General features: G+C 32.3%; 1 protein-coding gene across 1 annotated transcript in view; it reads left to right on the top strand.

The window, feature by feature from the left end:
• The first annotated feature begins 4,818 nt into the window (after positions 1-4,818).
• shc3 (SHC (Src homology 2 domain containing) transforming protein 3) overlaps positions 4,819-16,429 on the top strand; it is a 33,359-nt gene continuing 21,748 nt past the window's right edge. The window contains exons 1-3 of the mRNA XM_073824706.1: positions 4,819-7,058; positions 14,765-14,870; positions 15,773-15,798. Coding sequence (XP_073680807.1) covers positions 6,495-7,058; positions 14,765-14,870; positions 15,773-15,798 — 696 coding nt within the window. The 5' untranslated portion in view covers positions 4,819-6,494. The remainder of the gene's footprint in view (positions 7,059-14,764; positions 14,871-15,772; positions 15,799-16,429) is intronic.

Here is a 16,429-nt window from a genome sequence, read left to right as displayed (position 1 = left end):
TCAAAAAGACAAAATGGTGATTTAAATTGGTGAAAATGTATTTTGTATTTTAACAAAACAAACAAAAATTAACCAAAAATCTTTATGCATCATATCTTTATTATGTCAACTACTTAAGTAAACTCAAATACTAAACTACTGTTAAATAAGCTTTACACATTAAATATACATTTGTGCCTTTGCAACTGCGTTGTCATGCTATTTTGAAGTATAACCGAAAGAAAACAATGATTGATTTGATTTTAGCTTTTTATTTTTTTTTAATTACATTTCATTTTTCATTTTTATCACATTACATTAAACTTTGCTAGTGCGTGACGTATTGCAATTAAACAAACCAAGAGAAAAATAGAAATAAACAAAAGAAAAACAAAAGTAAAAAAAAATGGTGTCATTTACAATTAACTTTTTTATTTTGCATTATAATTCATCTAAAACTTTCAAACAACAATTTATAATTTTATATTATTATACAAGCGGTTTTTAAGTACTTACCAGAGAAACTTAAAAAAAATATTCTGTCAAAAAATAGAATAAAATAATTAATAATAAAATTCTTAAAAATAATTTTAGCTTTAAAAAGACAAAATGGAAAATAAAAATGAATATTATTTATGTCAAGGAGTCAAAAGATACAATACAAAATTCAGAAAGACAAGAAAAGAGTTACATTCAATTCAGCTAACTTCCTGTATGTTTCAGGATACATTTTTAAAATGCTTACAGAACCTGAATAATATACAATAAAGAGGAACAAATAAAAAAATAGAAAAAGGAAAAAGAAGAAAAAAACAGAGGAACAACAACAAAAAGGAAAGGGGACTAAATAAATCATTTAAACATACCAGCTGCGTAAGGCAAAGTGTAATAGTGACCTTACATAGTGACATTAAATTGACCTTACTGAGATACAGTTATAACTATTTTAACAATGCTTTTTTTAACATTGAGTCCAAAAAGTCTTTCCACATACTCCATAAAAAAGCTGAATCAAAAATCTTGCATGTTCATGTCCTTATTATGTAAGCTACTTAAACTCAAATGACTAAGCTACTATTAAATAAGCTTAAAGATTTACACATTAAATATACATTGTTGCCTTTGCAGCTGTTTGAGATGTGCACTGATATATACACTACCAGTCAAAAGTTTTTGAACAGTAAGATTTTTAATGTTTTCTAAAGAAGTCTCTTTTTTAATTTTTTTTATTTGATCCAATGTACAGCAAAAACAGTACAATTTAAAAATAATTTTACTATTTAAAATAGTCTGAAATAAAAAGCTTTTGTAACATTATACACTATACCATTCAAAAGCTTTTATTGGGAAAGAAGAAATTAATACTTTTATTTAGCAAACATGCTTTAAATTGATGATAAAATATTTAAAATGTTACAAAATATTTCTATTGTAGATAAATGCTGTTCTTCTGAACTTTCTATTCACCAAAGACACCTGAAAAAATTCTACTCAGCTGTTTTCAGGCAAATCAGAATATTAGAATGATTTCTGAAGGACCATGTGACTGAAATAATGATGCTAAAAATTTAGATTTGAAATCCAGGAATAAATTACAATTTTAAATATATTCAAATGGAAAACAGTTATTTTAAATAGTACAAATATTTCAACTATTTGAATCAAATAAACACAGGCTTGGTGAGCAGAAGAGACTTCTTTAAAAAACATTAAAAATCTCCCTGTTCAAAAACTTTTGACTGATCGATCGTGTAATATTTCATCTTCACGTTCCTAAATAACGCATCAGAATTAAAAAACCCACAGAAAACATGAGCCATCATAATCAATATTGTTCATGAGTCAATTATAGTGACTCATCCTCGGGTATTTGCATCATAGATTGTTTGCACGAAAACAAATGTTGATCTTATGTAGTGGTATCCTAGTAACACCTGAATTCCATCTTCCTGCAAACGCATGTAGTGGCATGTACACTAGAATATGCCGCGCCACACCGGAAAACACTCACTCGCAGCAGCCAATGGCATCCGCCGGATGTGAGCTGCCAATCATTATGGCCGGCCCCCTCACCTCATTCCTGTTGCTATGCTGTCTTTGAAACTATGGTTACAGTAAAGGTTCCTGTAGGCAGCGTCTCTCTCTCTCTCTCTCGCTCTCTCTCTCTCTCGGACTTACCGCATACGTCTGGATGCAGTCGGAACATTTACTCTGCTAAATGCAGTGTTAAAATGAAATGTGATCTATATGTTGTGGAGATTACTTATTTATTTTATATTTACATGTTTTATACTGTATAGACATTCATTTAAATCTTTTAGGGTCCTTAAGTTCACACAAAAATAGTCAAACGAATGCTTTTAGCTCACTAAACCTTATTATGGAAAAAAAATTAGTCTTGTTTTAGTTTGCTTTACCTGCCATTTAAGAGTGACATACCTCATATGTGTCCCAACAGACATGTGATGTGATTTTTGGACTTTAAAAAGGAAAGCCTTCTCTCTCTCTCTCTCTCTCTCTCTCTCTCTCTCTCTCTCTCTCTCTCTCTCTCTCTCTCTCTCTCTCTCTCTCTCTCTCTCTCTCTCTCTCTCAGTTTCTATACTTCCTGCTGTTTTAATGAGCATGTGTAGGAGTGAACCCGACACACTTCAGTCACGACTGAAGATCACACACACACATACACACACATAGTCCGCAACCCGCTATCTCTACTTTCTCTATGCATATAAATATAAACATATAGAATGCATAATGTGTAATACATACATTTTCAGTGAAACAGTTTAATTTTGTATATGTTCGTAACAGATTTTCTGTGTTTTTCTTGTTTCAGGACATTCAGGTGTATTGTGAAAGGAAGATGAACCTGATGAACTGTTTTCCGCTGTGAGTAAACTGCCTGAGATGCGCAGTGGAGTTCATAGAGATAGATATGATGCAGATAGATAAATCTTGATTCGCACCACTGAGGCTTATTCATTATTGAAGGTTATTGATCAGCTGTTTTTTTAATAAAATATATAGAATATTGAAAGTCAGTGCGAAGTAATTTGACCCCTGTCATTCATTTTTTTAATGTTATTCCAACAAACTCCAACAAATCTTTTATGTGCCTTCATTTTAGTATGCAAAGGCTAATTTTAAAACCTAAAATGAACATTTTCATCAGATGGCAAAATGAGAAGTAAAATGGGTGGCAAACAGCATTTTGCAAGATGCAAGTTTGGCAATGTCATAGATTTGTGGATTTTTCATCTGCTTGACAATAAAACAGGTGAAAAATTCTCAATGATTTACATTGAAAAATGAACCTAACCAGTAAGAAACCCCCTAGCAACCACTCATAGCATCCTAGCAATAGTGAAAACATCCTAAAACCACTCACAAACACCTTAGCAACAATATAGCAACATTATGGCAACTATCCTAATACCCTAGCAACTACACAGCATCACAATAAAAAAACACTCAGAACACCTTAACAATACATGGTAACATCCTGTCAACCATCCTAATATAGAACTATATAGAACACGAAAAACAGTATGTGAGGCGAGTAGTATGTCCGAATTCATAGTATTCGAAATACAGTAGGCGAGAAGTACCCGGATGACCTACTGCTTCCTCCCGAATTCTGCAGTACGCATCCGATGGACACTTCAGGCTCCAGGAGAGGAGTTGTTATTCGAAAAAATTGCGGAAAGTGGAGACGCGGCGGATTTAGTACGTCCGAATTCCATTCATACTACCCATATTCATACTATATAGAACGTACTGTTTTAACGGTCATGAAGTACGTTTGAATTTAAATGTAGTACCTACTGAAGCAGTATGCGATTTCGGACGCAGCACCAGATCATCTTAGTAACAACAAAAACACTCAGATCATCGTAGTAACAACGAAAACATTCAGAACACCTTAGCAACAGTGAAAACACACAGAACACCTTAGCAAGTGCATATAACAACTGTCCTAAAACCCCAGCAACTGCATAGCATCAAAATAAATATGACCACATTAGCAAAAAAAAAACACTCAGAACACTTTAGAAACCACGTAGCAACAATCTGACAACCATCCTAATACCCCAGCAACTTCACAGCACCACAAAAAGAACCACTCAGAACATCTTAGCAACAATAAAAAAAAAACATTCAGAACACCTTAACAACTATAGCAACATTCTTGTAACTATCAGAACACCTTAGCAACCGAATAGCAACATTCTGGCAAGTAATACTCTACCTACTGCATAGCATTACAAATAAAAACGAATTAACACTTTGGCAACTTCATAGCAACCACCTAGTAACCACTCACATCACTCTTGCATCCCGGTGGTGACTTTTGCACTAAGAACCACCACTGACATTTTCTTCAAGAAATGTACAAAAGAGTCCCTTTATTTGCTTTTGCTGCCTGATTTTAGATTTCCAGAGCAGCATACTGCAAGCAAACCACTCTGTTAGGGCCGGATGCATCACATAATTCAGTTGATTCAGTTCAGTGTATGTTCTTTAATCACCCTTCATTCATATGAATGTGCAAAATTTGCACTGAGGACACAAGGAGGGGCCAGTTTATCAAAGAGTGCAATCGGCCATCGCTGTTCTCTTCCGAAACAGGCCATGCATCTCACCAAGATGTATTTTAGAAGCAGGTTGCATGCATTCAGGAGTTTAGAAGCGACGCAGCAAGCAGTACGCAGTGCTGTCAGATGAGAATGGTTTCTCCCATCACCTGTGCTTCAAGTGGTTTGCCCCACTATTCAGCCAGCCTACCCTGAATGAGTCATCCTGCTCTTCCCTGATTGGCCGTTCGGGATCCATCCCGAGGGATTGCCGTGCAGAAAGCTGCCGAGGCCTGACTTCATTCACAGAAACATCGGTATGCCCGTCTGCCTTTCCATTCACAGGCAGCCCAAATCATTTTCGCCCGCACGGCTCCCCAGCATCCTCTCCTCCTCTCCTCAGCATCTCTTCCGCATCTCTGTGACAACAGCGAGCGAGGAGCACTTATAACGCTTTCTTTGCTTTTGTCTCAGTGGAGAAGACAAACCCTTGCTTTCTCGCTCTCTCTCTCTCTCTGTCTTTTCTTCTGTTTTTTTTTTTCAATTTGCAGGCAGGCAGGAAAGCGAGACGCTGGGAGGGACTGCAGTGCGTTAGCCGCAGCGGTACAGGAAGCTTGTGAATGACTGCTGCTTCCCTGTCACAAGCTCTTCTGGACATTTTACATGAATGGCTCTTTTTTTGCTGCCTTAATGTCGTGGGCTTCATCCCGTTGGCTGCTTTTTAATGGGGCTGGGAGATCTGACATCACTATTTACGGTCGTATCCCTGCCGAATCCGGATGGCGTTTTAGTGAGATCGAATCTCGACGTTGTGTGTTTGAAAGGGATGTTTAATTATTCAACAAAGCTCATTGAGGAGAAAAGCTCAGCTTGTTTTGCCTTCTGTAGGGGGAGATATTCGAGTGCTCGTGTGGATGGATTTATGCCGACGTTTCGTAGTACGTAAGGAAGAACAAACGTGACGAACAAAGAGATAAAGCCGTATCGCTCTCGTGGTTTAAATTCGAGAACGTTTTAAACTTGCCGTTAACGATGGCGACGCTTAAGCGAGGTAGAACCAACCAGACTGATGCGGTTGCAGGCGAAAGGTGAACGCTTTCAAATATTTCATGCCATTTTGGTAGATTATTATTTCTCAATCAACAGCAGGTCACCTTTTTAGTAAAGAGCCTTGTACGGTAAATTAGCGATCGCCATGCGCGGCGACTCAAGTTTCATTCTATGTGGCATACATGTGATCCAACAACATGCACGGCACTCCATTGTGATTTATGCATTGAATTATGTCAGTGGATTATGTCGCTGATTCTAGTTCATTCTGACTGAGCTCAGATTTCACCACAGTGATCTGTTTGTTGCATCTTTTCCGTACCGTTTATCCGTTTCACCACGGACCGAATCAAAGCAAGAGGCGTTTCTACGGACAGGGCGAATTTTGAGAATTGATTGGTTCTACCGAGCTGTAAGTGGGAGTTTTTTTGTAACAGAAAGTGCTCTGCAGTGTTGAGTGAGTCTTTTGTTGAGAAGGGTCTCTCTCTCTCTCTCTCTCTCTCTCTCTGTCTCTCTCTCTCTTTCTCTCCGAGTGAGTCATGCATGTTCAGGGATCTGCCAGGATGCGGGGGGAGAGAGAGACATCTCTTCACTAGAGCTCTGTCTCTCTCTCTCTGCCATCTCTGGCCCTCTATCTCTGTAGAGGAGCGACCTCGCGCTGCTTTTCTCTCTCGTCGTCCTCTGTCTCCATGGATTCCGCGTTTTGTGGTTTATTTTTGGTCCCCGAGCTGCCGCTGCTGCTGCTGCACGGCGTCGGATTTTCCTGACGCCCGCTCGCTCCTCTTTTCTCCGAACCCTCGAGGACGCTTTCTCGGCTCCAGCATGCTAAAGAAGTGGACGGTCAGCTGGGAGTTGGATGTGTCCGTTTGCGTGTAGGCTGGCACACCGAGGGGAATGCTTCACCGTGCTAAATACAACCGATTCCGGAATGAGTCAGTGACGTCCGTCGATGAGCTTCTGCACGGTCTCTCCATGAATGCCAAGGTCTCGGCCGTCCCGCCGTCGCCGCCCGTGGGCGACCCTCCGTACGCCCCGCCAGCCGAGGTCTTGCCGCCCGACCCCGCGGAAGAGTCCGGCACCTTGTGCACCCTCATCAACAAAGTCTCCAACCTCAAATTCGCCAACTCCTCCGGACTGCTGGGCATCAAGGGCCTGCCGTCCGCCGTCAAGGACCTGGCCGTGTCCAAGCTCCAGGGAGGAGCGACAGGGGGCGGATCCGGCAGCCCGGGCTCGTCCGCCCTCCCGGCGGCCTCAGGAGCATCTCACGCCCCGCTGGAGCCTGGTTCCACTGGCTCGGGGAAGAAGGGCAGGATGGAAGAGTCTCAGCCCGGCGGAGAGGGCTGGGGCCTGGGCGGGACGGGTGCCGCGGGTTGCGGCGGGCTGGTGAATAAGCCTTCTCGTGGATGGCTGCACTCCAGCGAAAAGATTTCCGGACCTGGAGTGACGTACGTCGTCAAGGTAAGATCCAAATCCTTTCTGTCTTCTGCATTTCCCTTGTTGTTTTCCATCCGTGTGCTGGTACAGAGGGATTATGTGTACGGTTTGGAATAATGCAGGTCGCTGGTGACTCGAAGCGGCACCGTTACATTCACAACTGACCATAAAAGCACAGACTGTTCCGCCACATACAGAACCATGTTTACATGCCGTCTGTTTTGTCCGAGTCTTACATGCATGTGAAGGTGGGCGGTATGAGCCAAATCGTACCATTAAAAAATAGTTGGAAAATCATGCGAGTGAATTTAAAACAAGTGAAGGTTGCATCTCATGCAAATGACTGCATCTCATTTAATGAACTTGGTAACAAAAGGATTGTGCTTAACCAGTCTGTTATTTTATAACACAAGAGTTAAAGACACAAAAAGTAAAAGTAATATCATAAACACCTGTAATTGAACCAGGGTTGTTATACTATGAAAACTAAAACCATAACCAACATTTTCATTATTTGAAATAAAATAAAATATTAAACTTTGAAAAAAACAAAAAAACCTTGACCTAGTTGTCAAGGCACCTAATTATCATTTAGTTGAAATAAACTGAAACTGAAATAAAAAATGATATAAACTAATATAACTAATATAAACAATATAATAACTAATATAAATTATATAGACATATACATTATATAGTACTATATTTATATATCCTATATTTTATTTAGTGCTGTCCAACGAATAAGCGCGATTAATCGCATCCAAAATATAAGTTAAGTTATTGTTTACATAATATATGTGTGTATACTGTGTATATTTATGATGTATATATAAATACACACACATGCATGTATATATATCTAAGAAAATTTATGTTGTGTTTACATAATACAATGTGTGTGTGTGTGTGTGTATTTTTATTTTATTTTGCATGTGATTATTCATGATTAATCGTTTGACAGCACTTATTATATATATATATATATATATATATATATATATACATATATAAAACTATATAGACATTAAAAATAAACAAAAACTAAAAAATGTGTAAGAAATTAGTCAAACTAAAATAAAAAAATTAAAATTAAAACAAATAAAATATCAGTTTTATTTAATGTGGAAAGTGTGACATTGTTTAAACTTGTCGCGATCTGTTGTCTTCATATTCCTCATCATTATTAAAGTCAAATTACATTTATTTCTATAGCGTTTATATCATACAGATTGTTTCAAAGCAGCTTCACACAGGAAAAAAAAGCAGGAAAATATTGTGTTAATGTTGTAAAATTGTGAAACGGCAGCTCTAAGGAAGATAACATTATCATTATTTAGTTCAATAACAGTGTCAACGTATGTAAATAAAATAAATCACTCCTGTCCAATCATAGCTTTATTTAATTTACTATATACAGTATACACATTTTTACCATCACACAGCCTTACATGCATGTGACTCAGAGACAAGTACAGTTATCCATCTATTCCATGTACATTGTTATTGCAATATATTCTCTGCTTTCCTTAAATATCACACACATAGTGGTTCAGTTGTCCGTGCGAATGCTTATTTTTTTTACCTCCACAGATTCGATCTATTCAAATTAACTGCAAGTTTATCACATCAAAAGGGAAGTGCATGCAAATCGCGTAACCACGGCGACCGGTTACCAGACCAGGGGGATGTTGTTCCGGCTACAGTTCTGTTACTGTATCGTCTCCGGAGACCATGACGTGTGCAGGACAGAGCAGTTATTCTTGTCCGCATCTATATGCAAAGACAAACACGATAACTGATCTTTGACTGTTGAAGTTTTGATTCGTGCAAATATGTGCACGTACATCATGTTTGACATGCATGTAGCACATTACTTTCTGTGCATTTCATTTGTGTGTGTGTGTGTGTGTGTGTATGTATGTATGTGTATATATATATATATATATATATATGTATATATATATTATGCTTTTTAAAGGAGACTTTTCTGCTCATCAAGGCTGCGTTTATTTGATTAGAAATACAGAAAAAAAAATTAGATTGTGAAATTTTAATGCAATTTAAAATAGTGTTTTTCTATTTTAATGTACTTTAAAATATAATTTATTCCTGTGATGCAAAGCTGAATTTTCAGCATCAGTGTCACATGATCCCTCAGAACTCATTCTGATATGCTGATTTATTATCAGTGTTTTTTAAATGCTTATCAAAATTCCATTTATTTGATCAAAAATAGAGCAAACAGTAATATTAAAAAAGTAATATTATGAAATATTACTGCAATTCAAAATAGCAGTTTTTTATTTTAATATACTTTAAAATATAATTTATTTCTGTGATGCAAACCTGAATTTTCATCAGCCATTACTCCAGTTAAAAAACATTAGAAATCTTACTGATCGCTTACTGATACTGCATTATAGAAAAATCAACATCATTGTCTCCTTTTAGGGTCATTTGCAGACATTTTTTAGATGTTTGTGCTTTAATAAATGCATTTTAGTCCCGTTATGTGAACATATTTGTATAACAGACAATGCATATTGAGCACTGAGATCTTGCGGTATCACGTATTTTAAGCACATCGTTTAGTGTTTACGATCATATAAGCATGTTCGCGGCCCCATTGAGCTAAAGGTGACTCTGATTCGTGCAGCATGAATCGCACATTGTTCCCTACTTCTGAATAGTCAGTTGCTGTAGAAGCAAAGAACCGCAGACACGACTGAATTAGATCGTGCAAACCGGTGTGCAATTGAAGGGAACTAAATTGATGTGTTTTGATTATAAGCAATGAAGGTCTCTCTAAGCTTTTAACGTTCAGAGAGAAAGTAAAGGACAGTATTTCTAGCATTATGGCTCTGGTTTAATGTGTTTTGGTAAGAGTTAGTTGGTAAAAGTTAGCGGCGGCTATACTAAACCCCTCTGGCGTCCCTTTTGCTGGGCTGAATGTGTGTTATTCTTTACAGTTCACTTATTGAGTGACCTCGTGCATGAACACACACACACACACACACACACACACACACACACACACACACTATGCTCCATTTCACTAAAAGGACAGCTGCTGACATTGACTGCTTCTCAAACACACACGACCAGCGTTTAGACACAATACAGACTTTAGATTTAGCACTTGCTTGATTAGGTATAACTATAAATTTGTGTACTTAATATATATTATTTTTTATTTAAAGCAATACTTAGGTCATGCACTTAGGCTGCATTGTGGATATATAGCGCATATTGTATATTTTTGACAGTATATCTTGTGTTTTTTGCTGTTTGGTTTAGTTGTTGACACATTTATTAAGATCCGTTGTCGTTCTCAAGCGTGAATTTGAAAGTAAAGTGAATTGCTGTTATTTTGTGTATAGCGGTATTTTGACTGTTTAACTAACTTGAATTTGCTCCTTAAGATTTCTTAAGCCCCCTGTTGGCATTGCTGAGAATACAACATATACTTATGTTTCAAACATATGTTTCAAACACAGCTTGCGTAGTATTTGCATTTTCTTACTTTTGTAGAGTAGGTTTTTGGGCCTTAGTTTGATGGGATTTCATATCATTTTTTGGTATTTATTTCATTTTTCATTTTTAATTTTGTTACTTTTCTCATAATTTTCTATTATCTTGACATTTTACTATATGTAGTAACCACGCTCTTGCACTGAAAAAAAAATATGTTGATGAAAAACTATAGGTTTAAAAAAATAAAATAATATGGTAAGACAAGGCAAAGTTTATTTCTATAGCACATTTCATACACAATGGTAATTCAAAGTGCTTTACATATAAAATGAATTAAAATAATCATAAACAATATCACAACAATAAAAACAAGGAATTTAATCATTTTAAAATGATTAAAAAAATAGATTTTAAAATGAATGAGAATAAAAATGATTATACATAAAATATAAAAATATTTATTTGATGTTCATATAAATTAAATTATGTACTTTTCTGGTCATTTTACTGTCTTTGCTCTAAGACATAGGTGTAAAAAATATAGCAACATATATATTTTATGTTAAAATATATATTAAATTATTTACTTTTCTGTCATTAATTTAAAATGATTTTTTTTATGGTCATTTTACTGTCTGTAATTATCTCAACATTTTACTGTCTGTTGATGAAAACCTATAGGTGTAAATAAATATTGTAAAATCTATATATTTAACTTTAAAATATATATAAAATTATTTACTTCTCTAATTTATTTAGAAATATTTACTTTTATGGTAATTTTATTGTAAAATATATATGTATATTTAATTTTAAATATATGTTACATTTTTTTTTCTCTAATTTATTTAAAAATATTTATTTTTATGTTCATTTTATTGTCTTTGATTATCTTGACATTTTAATGTCTGTTGATGAAAACTTATAGGTTAAATAAATATAGAAAATATATATTTAATGTTAAATATAAAAATTTTTACTTCTCTATAGTGTTTTATTGTGTAAATAAATATATTTAATGTTAAAATATATATTAAATGATTTAATTTTCTGTATTTAATTAAAAATGATTAATTTTTCTGGTCCTTTTACTGTCTTTGATAATGTCAATTGCTGAAAACCTATAGGTGTAAAAAAAAAATAGATTTTTAATATTAAAATCTGTACATTTTTTACTTCTCTAATTTATTTAAAATTATTTACTTTTTTGGTCATTTGATTATCTTGACATACTAGCTTTAGAAACCACTCCTTAGCAAAAATATATATATATATTTAATTTAAAAAATATATATTAAATTATGTACTTTTCTGTCATTTATTTAAATAATTTACTTTATGTTTATTATTTTACTGTACGTTGCTGAAAATATATAGGTGTCAGAAAATATTGCAAAACAAATATTTAATGTTAAAACATATATATTAAATAAATTTTCTGTTTGACATTTTACTAAATGTAGTAGCCACTTCCTTGCGGTGACAAAAACATTAAAATGTAGCTGAAAACCTATAATATATATAATGATTAATATTATTATTTTTAATATCTTATGCCCACACACAAATAAAGTTTGTTTTGTTTAATACTATTATTCAATAAGCTCAAAGTCTCCATCATTGTATTTAGCCAAATGCTATTTGCCAAAACATTGCAGTGACTCATCGTCCGCTTCCGGCCCCGTTTCCTTTCTGCGCTTTGAGTCGTACACCAGAGTTAATTCGGGCCATCAAAACGAGGCAGTGAGGAGATAATTTTCCATAAACCACTCGAGTAAACTTAACTAATCAGCATTTACAGTGTTCCTGGAAGAATGTGACGGTGGGGTTAGTCGGTTCTCAGGTGGGTTACTGCAGGTGACTCATTCATTTAGTCAAGGAAAGTTGTAGTGAGACTCTGAATGAGTGAGTCATGCGGCATTGAGAGATCTGTGAGGTGAGAGGCTAAATAAAGCAGAGATGTGTTGATGGAAGTGACACTGTTCTCCACGGACGTCCTGATGCGTAACTCGCTTTTAATACGCAGATGAAATACAAGTGTGATTGCTGGCTGTTTTTATATAATGATTTTTTAAAATACTTTTGTTATAGTGTTAATGTAGATTTCGAGACATGAGTTGTCATTATTGTGTCTTTTTAAATGATTTTTGTCTATTTTTTATTTTATTAAATTTTATTGATTTTAAAAAAAATATTAAATAAATATTTTAACATGGAGCTTATATTTTTTCAGTGTATTCTCTCTTTTTGTGCTTTTGTTGTTCTTTTTATTTTTTTTTATAATCTATTTTTATTTTATTTTTACTACTTTCTCATATAGTTAATGTTGGGTTAGGATTTTGAGCTTTTTATAGATTAAAGAATATGAGATGAATCATTAAACCTGATGTGTATAATTTATTATTGTCTATTTATTTATTATTTTATGTATTTTTGTTTTGCATTTGTAGTTAATCTTTTTTTATTTCTATTTAATTAATTTTTTAGTTAATTTATTTTATTAATTTATTGTTTATTTTATTATTTATTTTAATGTTTTCTTTGGTTCAGTTAGGGTTTTGAGCCTTCTATATATTAAATAATATAAATAAAATAAAATTCTTATTTTAAAAAAGTGTATTTTTTTTTTTAAAAATCAGTTTTTTTTCCCGATTTTTTCAATTTCCTTTCTTTGGTTTAGTTGGGGTTAGGGTTTTGAGCCTTCTATATATTAAATGATATAAGCTTTTTATTATTTTAAAAAAGCTTCTTTTTTAATTTTGTACTTTTTTATTGCATTTGTAGTTTGTTTTATATATTTTTTTATTTTATTGGTTTTAAATAATACTTTAGTTCATAATGGGTTAGGTCTTTGAGCTTTTTGAGTTTTTTAATCTATTATTTTTATTTATTTATTTATTTTTTTCATTTGTAGTTCATCATTTTTTATTTCTATTTGTTTGATTTAATGCTTTCTTTGGTTCATTTAGGATTAAGGTTTTGAGGCTTTTATAAGTTAAATGAGATTTGTTTTATTATTATTTATTTTTCCATTTTTAAATATTTCAATTTTTTTTTACTTGTAGTTAATTTAATATATTTTTATTTTATTGTTTTTTTATACTTTAATACTTTAGTTCACGAAGGGTTAGGGTTAGGGATTTAAACCTTCTACAGATTAAATAATATGAGATAAATATGAATTATTAATATTTATTCATTTATTGCTTTTGTAGTTCATCATTTTTATTATATATATATATATATATATATATATATATATATATATATATATATATATATATATATATATATATTTGTAATTGTTTTAATTAATACTATATTATATAGTTAATGCGGGGTTAGGGTTTTGAGCTTTTTATAGATTAAAGAATATGAGATTAAGTCTTAAAACTGAATATTATAATTTTATAATCATGTCAAAATGTATTTGTTTTTTTTATTAAATGACACTCAGGTTCTGTAAAAAAACACACACACACATCTATTCACTTCTTACTAAAACAAGTGCTCATATACATTTGTGAAGACATTTGATCAGAGCTGAGACACAATATTATTGGGATTTAGACCTGAAATTACACTCTTTGTTTTAGAGAAATATGTAGAATTGTTGTTTTATTGAGGAAAACGTTGGATTGTGTGTCTGCATATGTGAGCTTTACCTGATGTTGTTTTATATGTGGATGTGTGACATTACGGAGAGGTGTGTGTGTTTGTGTGTGTGTGTGTGTGTGTGTGTGTGTGTGTGTGTGTGTGTGTGTGTGTGTGTGTATTTAACAGTGTGGGACTGTAGACAAGCAGATTAAAGTATTAACAAAATAGTCCACCCAAAAAATAAAGACACTGTCATTAGCTAATCACCCTCATGTCATTCACAACCTGTTTTCATTATTATTCTTTTACATGACAGTGTTTGTACAATGACTGTTCATAAAGGGCCAAAACACCTGCTGATGTGCAATGTTAACACAGACACAGTGTTCCTGTTTATGGATGAATGAATGTGTACTGTATGTGACGTTGTGGTCATAAACACATCACACACTCAAACAACGCAATATTTCACTTGGAAAACTACAAGACTACAGACATGTGTAGAGAAATCGGCTTAATTTTGATATCATGTTAACTTTGTTGGTTTGAGTTGGTTTGAATATTACTATGGTTGTTTTATATATAACAATATCTAGTTTTGAAGAAAATATGATTATGAGCTGTTCTAATCGCATTTCTGTTCTTTTTATTTTCAGTATTTGGGCTGCATTGAAGTTCTCCGGTCCATGAGATCCCTGGACTTCACCACACGATCACAAATCACACGGTACTGCAACTCTATCTGTCTTTCTACAAATTATAATGTATAAAACAGTCACAAATGTATCTTTTTATGTTGTACAAGGAATTGTGGGTAGTATTAGCTGAAATAGCATGCACATATGTACACTTCCCAAAAACAAAAATTTTTAATTTGGATATTTTTATGTATTATAAATTGCAAATTACTATTAATGTTACTATTAAATTGATTAAACGTGATTAATTGCATCCAAAATAAAAGTTTGTGTTTATGTAATACATGAGTGTGTAATGTGTATATTTATTATGTGTATATATAAATACACCCACATACACGTATATATTTAAGAAATATTTACATGTATATATATATGTAATATATATACTATATATATTATATTAAATAATAATATATTTAATATTTATATATTATTTATATTACATTAAATATAAATATATATTACATATATTTCCTAAATATATACGTGTATGTGGGTGTATTTATAATAAATAAACAGTACAAACACATATTTTATGTAAACACAAACTTTTATTTTAAATGCAATTTGTCACGATTAATCGAAGTTTCCACAGATAAAATCTTATCTAAATTCAAAATGATTTATTATTTGATGTATTTTATTATATTATTTAATTATACGTATCTAAATTTAATCTAATTTTAAAATTATTTATTATTTTATGTATATTATTATACATATATTTGTAATACATTTTAAATCAATTTAAAGAAATAGTAACAAGTGATGTTTTGCTAAATATATTTTATATATATATATATATATATATATATATATATATATATAAAAACTATAACATTGAGATTAAATTACTGTTTTACCAGCTCTGGGGCAAATATAGATTAATATTATTAATAATCACCTTTTTATGTTGTGCAAGGAATTGTGGGTAGTATTAGCTAAAATAAAATTAATTTAAACGAAAAAACATTTACAAAAAGGGGACAGTGCATTTTATATTTTATTTATACAATTATTTATAAAAGTATTTAAAATGTAAAAACAAAGGGCACACATAATTTTTATTTTTATTATTATTTTGTATATATTCATTTATTTATTTAATTATTTAAATAAATAAATAATTTAATAGACATTGACAAAATAAGGACAGATAATTGCATTTATATTAATTCATTTTCATTTGTATTTATTTACTTTTTTTGTTTGTTTGTTTGGTGTTTTTTTTTGTGACTATAAAAACACAACCTAAGGACTTGATTCAATTACTCGTTTTTGTGAATTGTCCAAATGAACCGATTCACTAAAATTAATTAATTTATTCATTTTAAATAAATTTAATAAAATGTATTAAAACGAAACATTTACAAAAAGGGGACAGAGCATTTTATTTATTTATTTATACAATTATTTATAAAAGTATTTAAAATGTTAAAACAAATTAAAACAAAGGGCACACATCATTGTATTTATATTATTTTTACATTTATTTATTTATTTATTTATTTATTTAAATAAATAAATAAATAAATTATTTAAAAGACATTGACAAAATAAGGACAGATAATTGCATTTATATTAATTCATTTTCATTTGTATTTGTTTGTTTATTTATTT

Source organism: Garra rufa, chromosome 19 (genome assembly GCF_049309525.1).
Source record: "Garra rufa chromosome 19, GarRuf1.0, whole genome shotgun sequence".
Taxonomy (NCBI): Eukaryota; Metazoa; Chordata; class Actinopteri; order Cypriniformes; family Cyprinidae; genus Garra; species Garra rufa.
The sequence above is the reverse complement of the archived record's forward strand: the minus strand, read 5'-3'. Positions and strand labels throughout refer to the sequence as shown.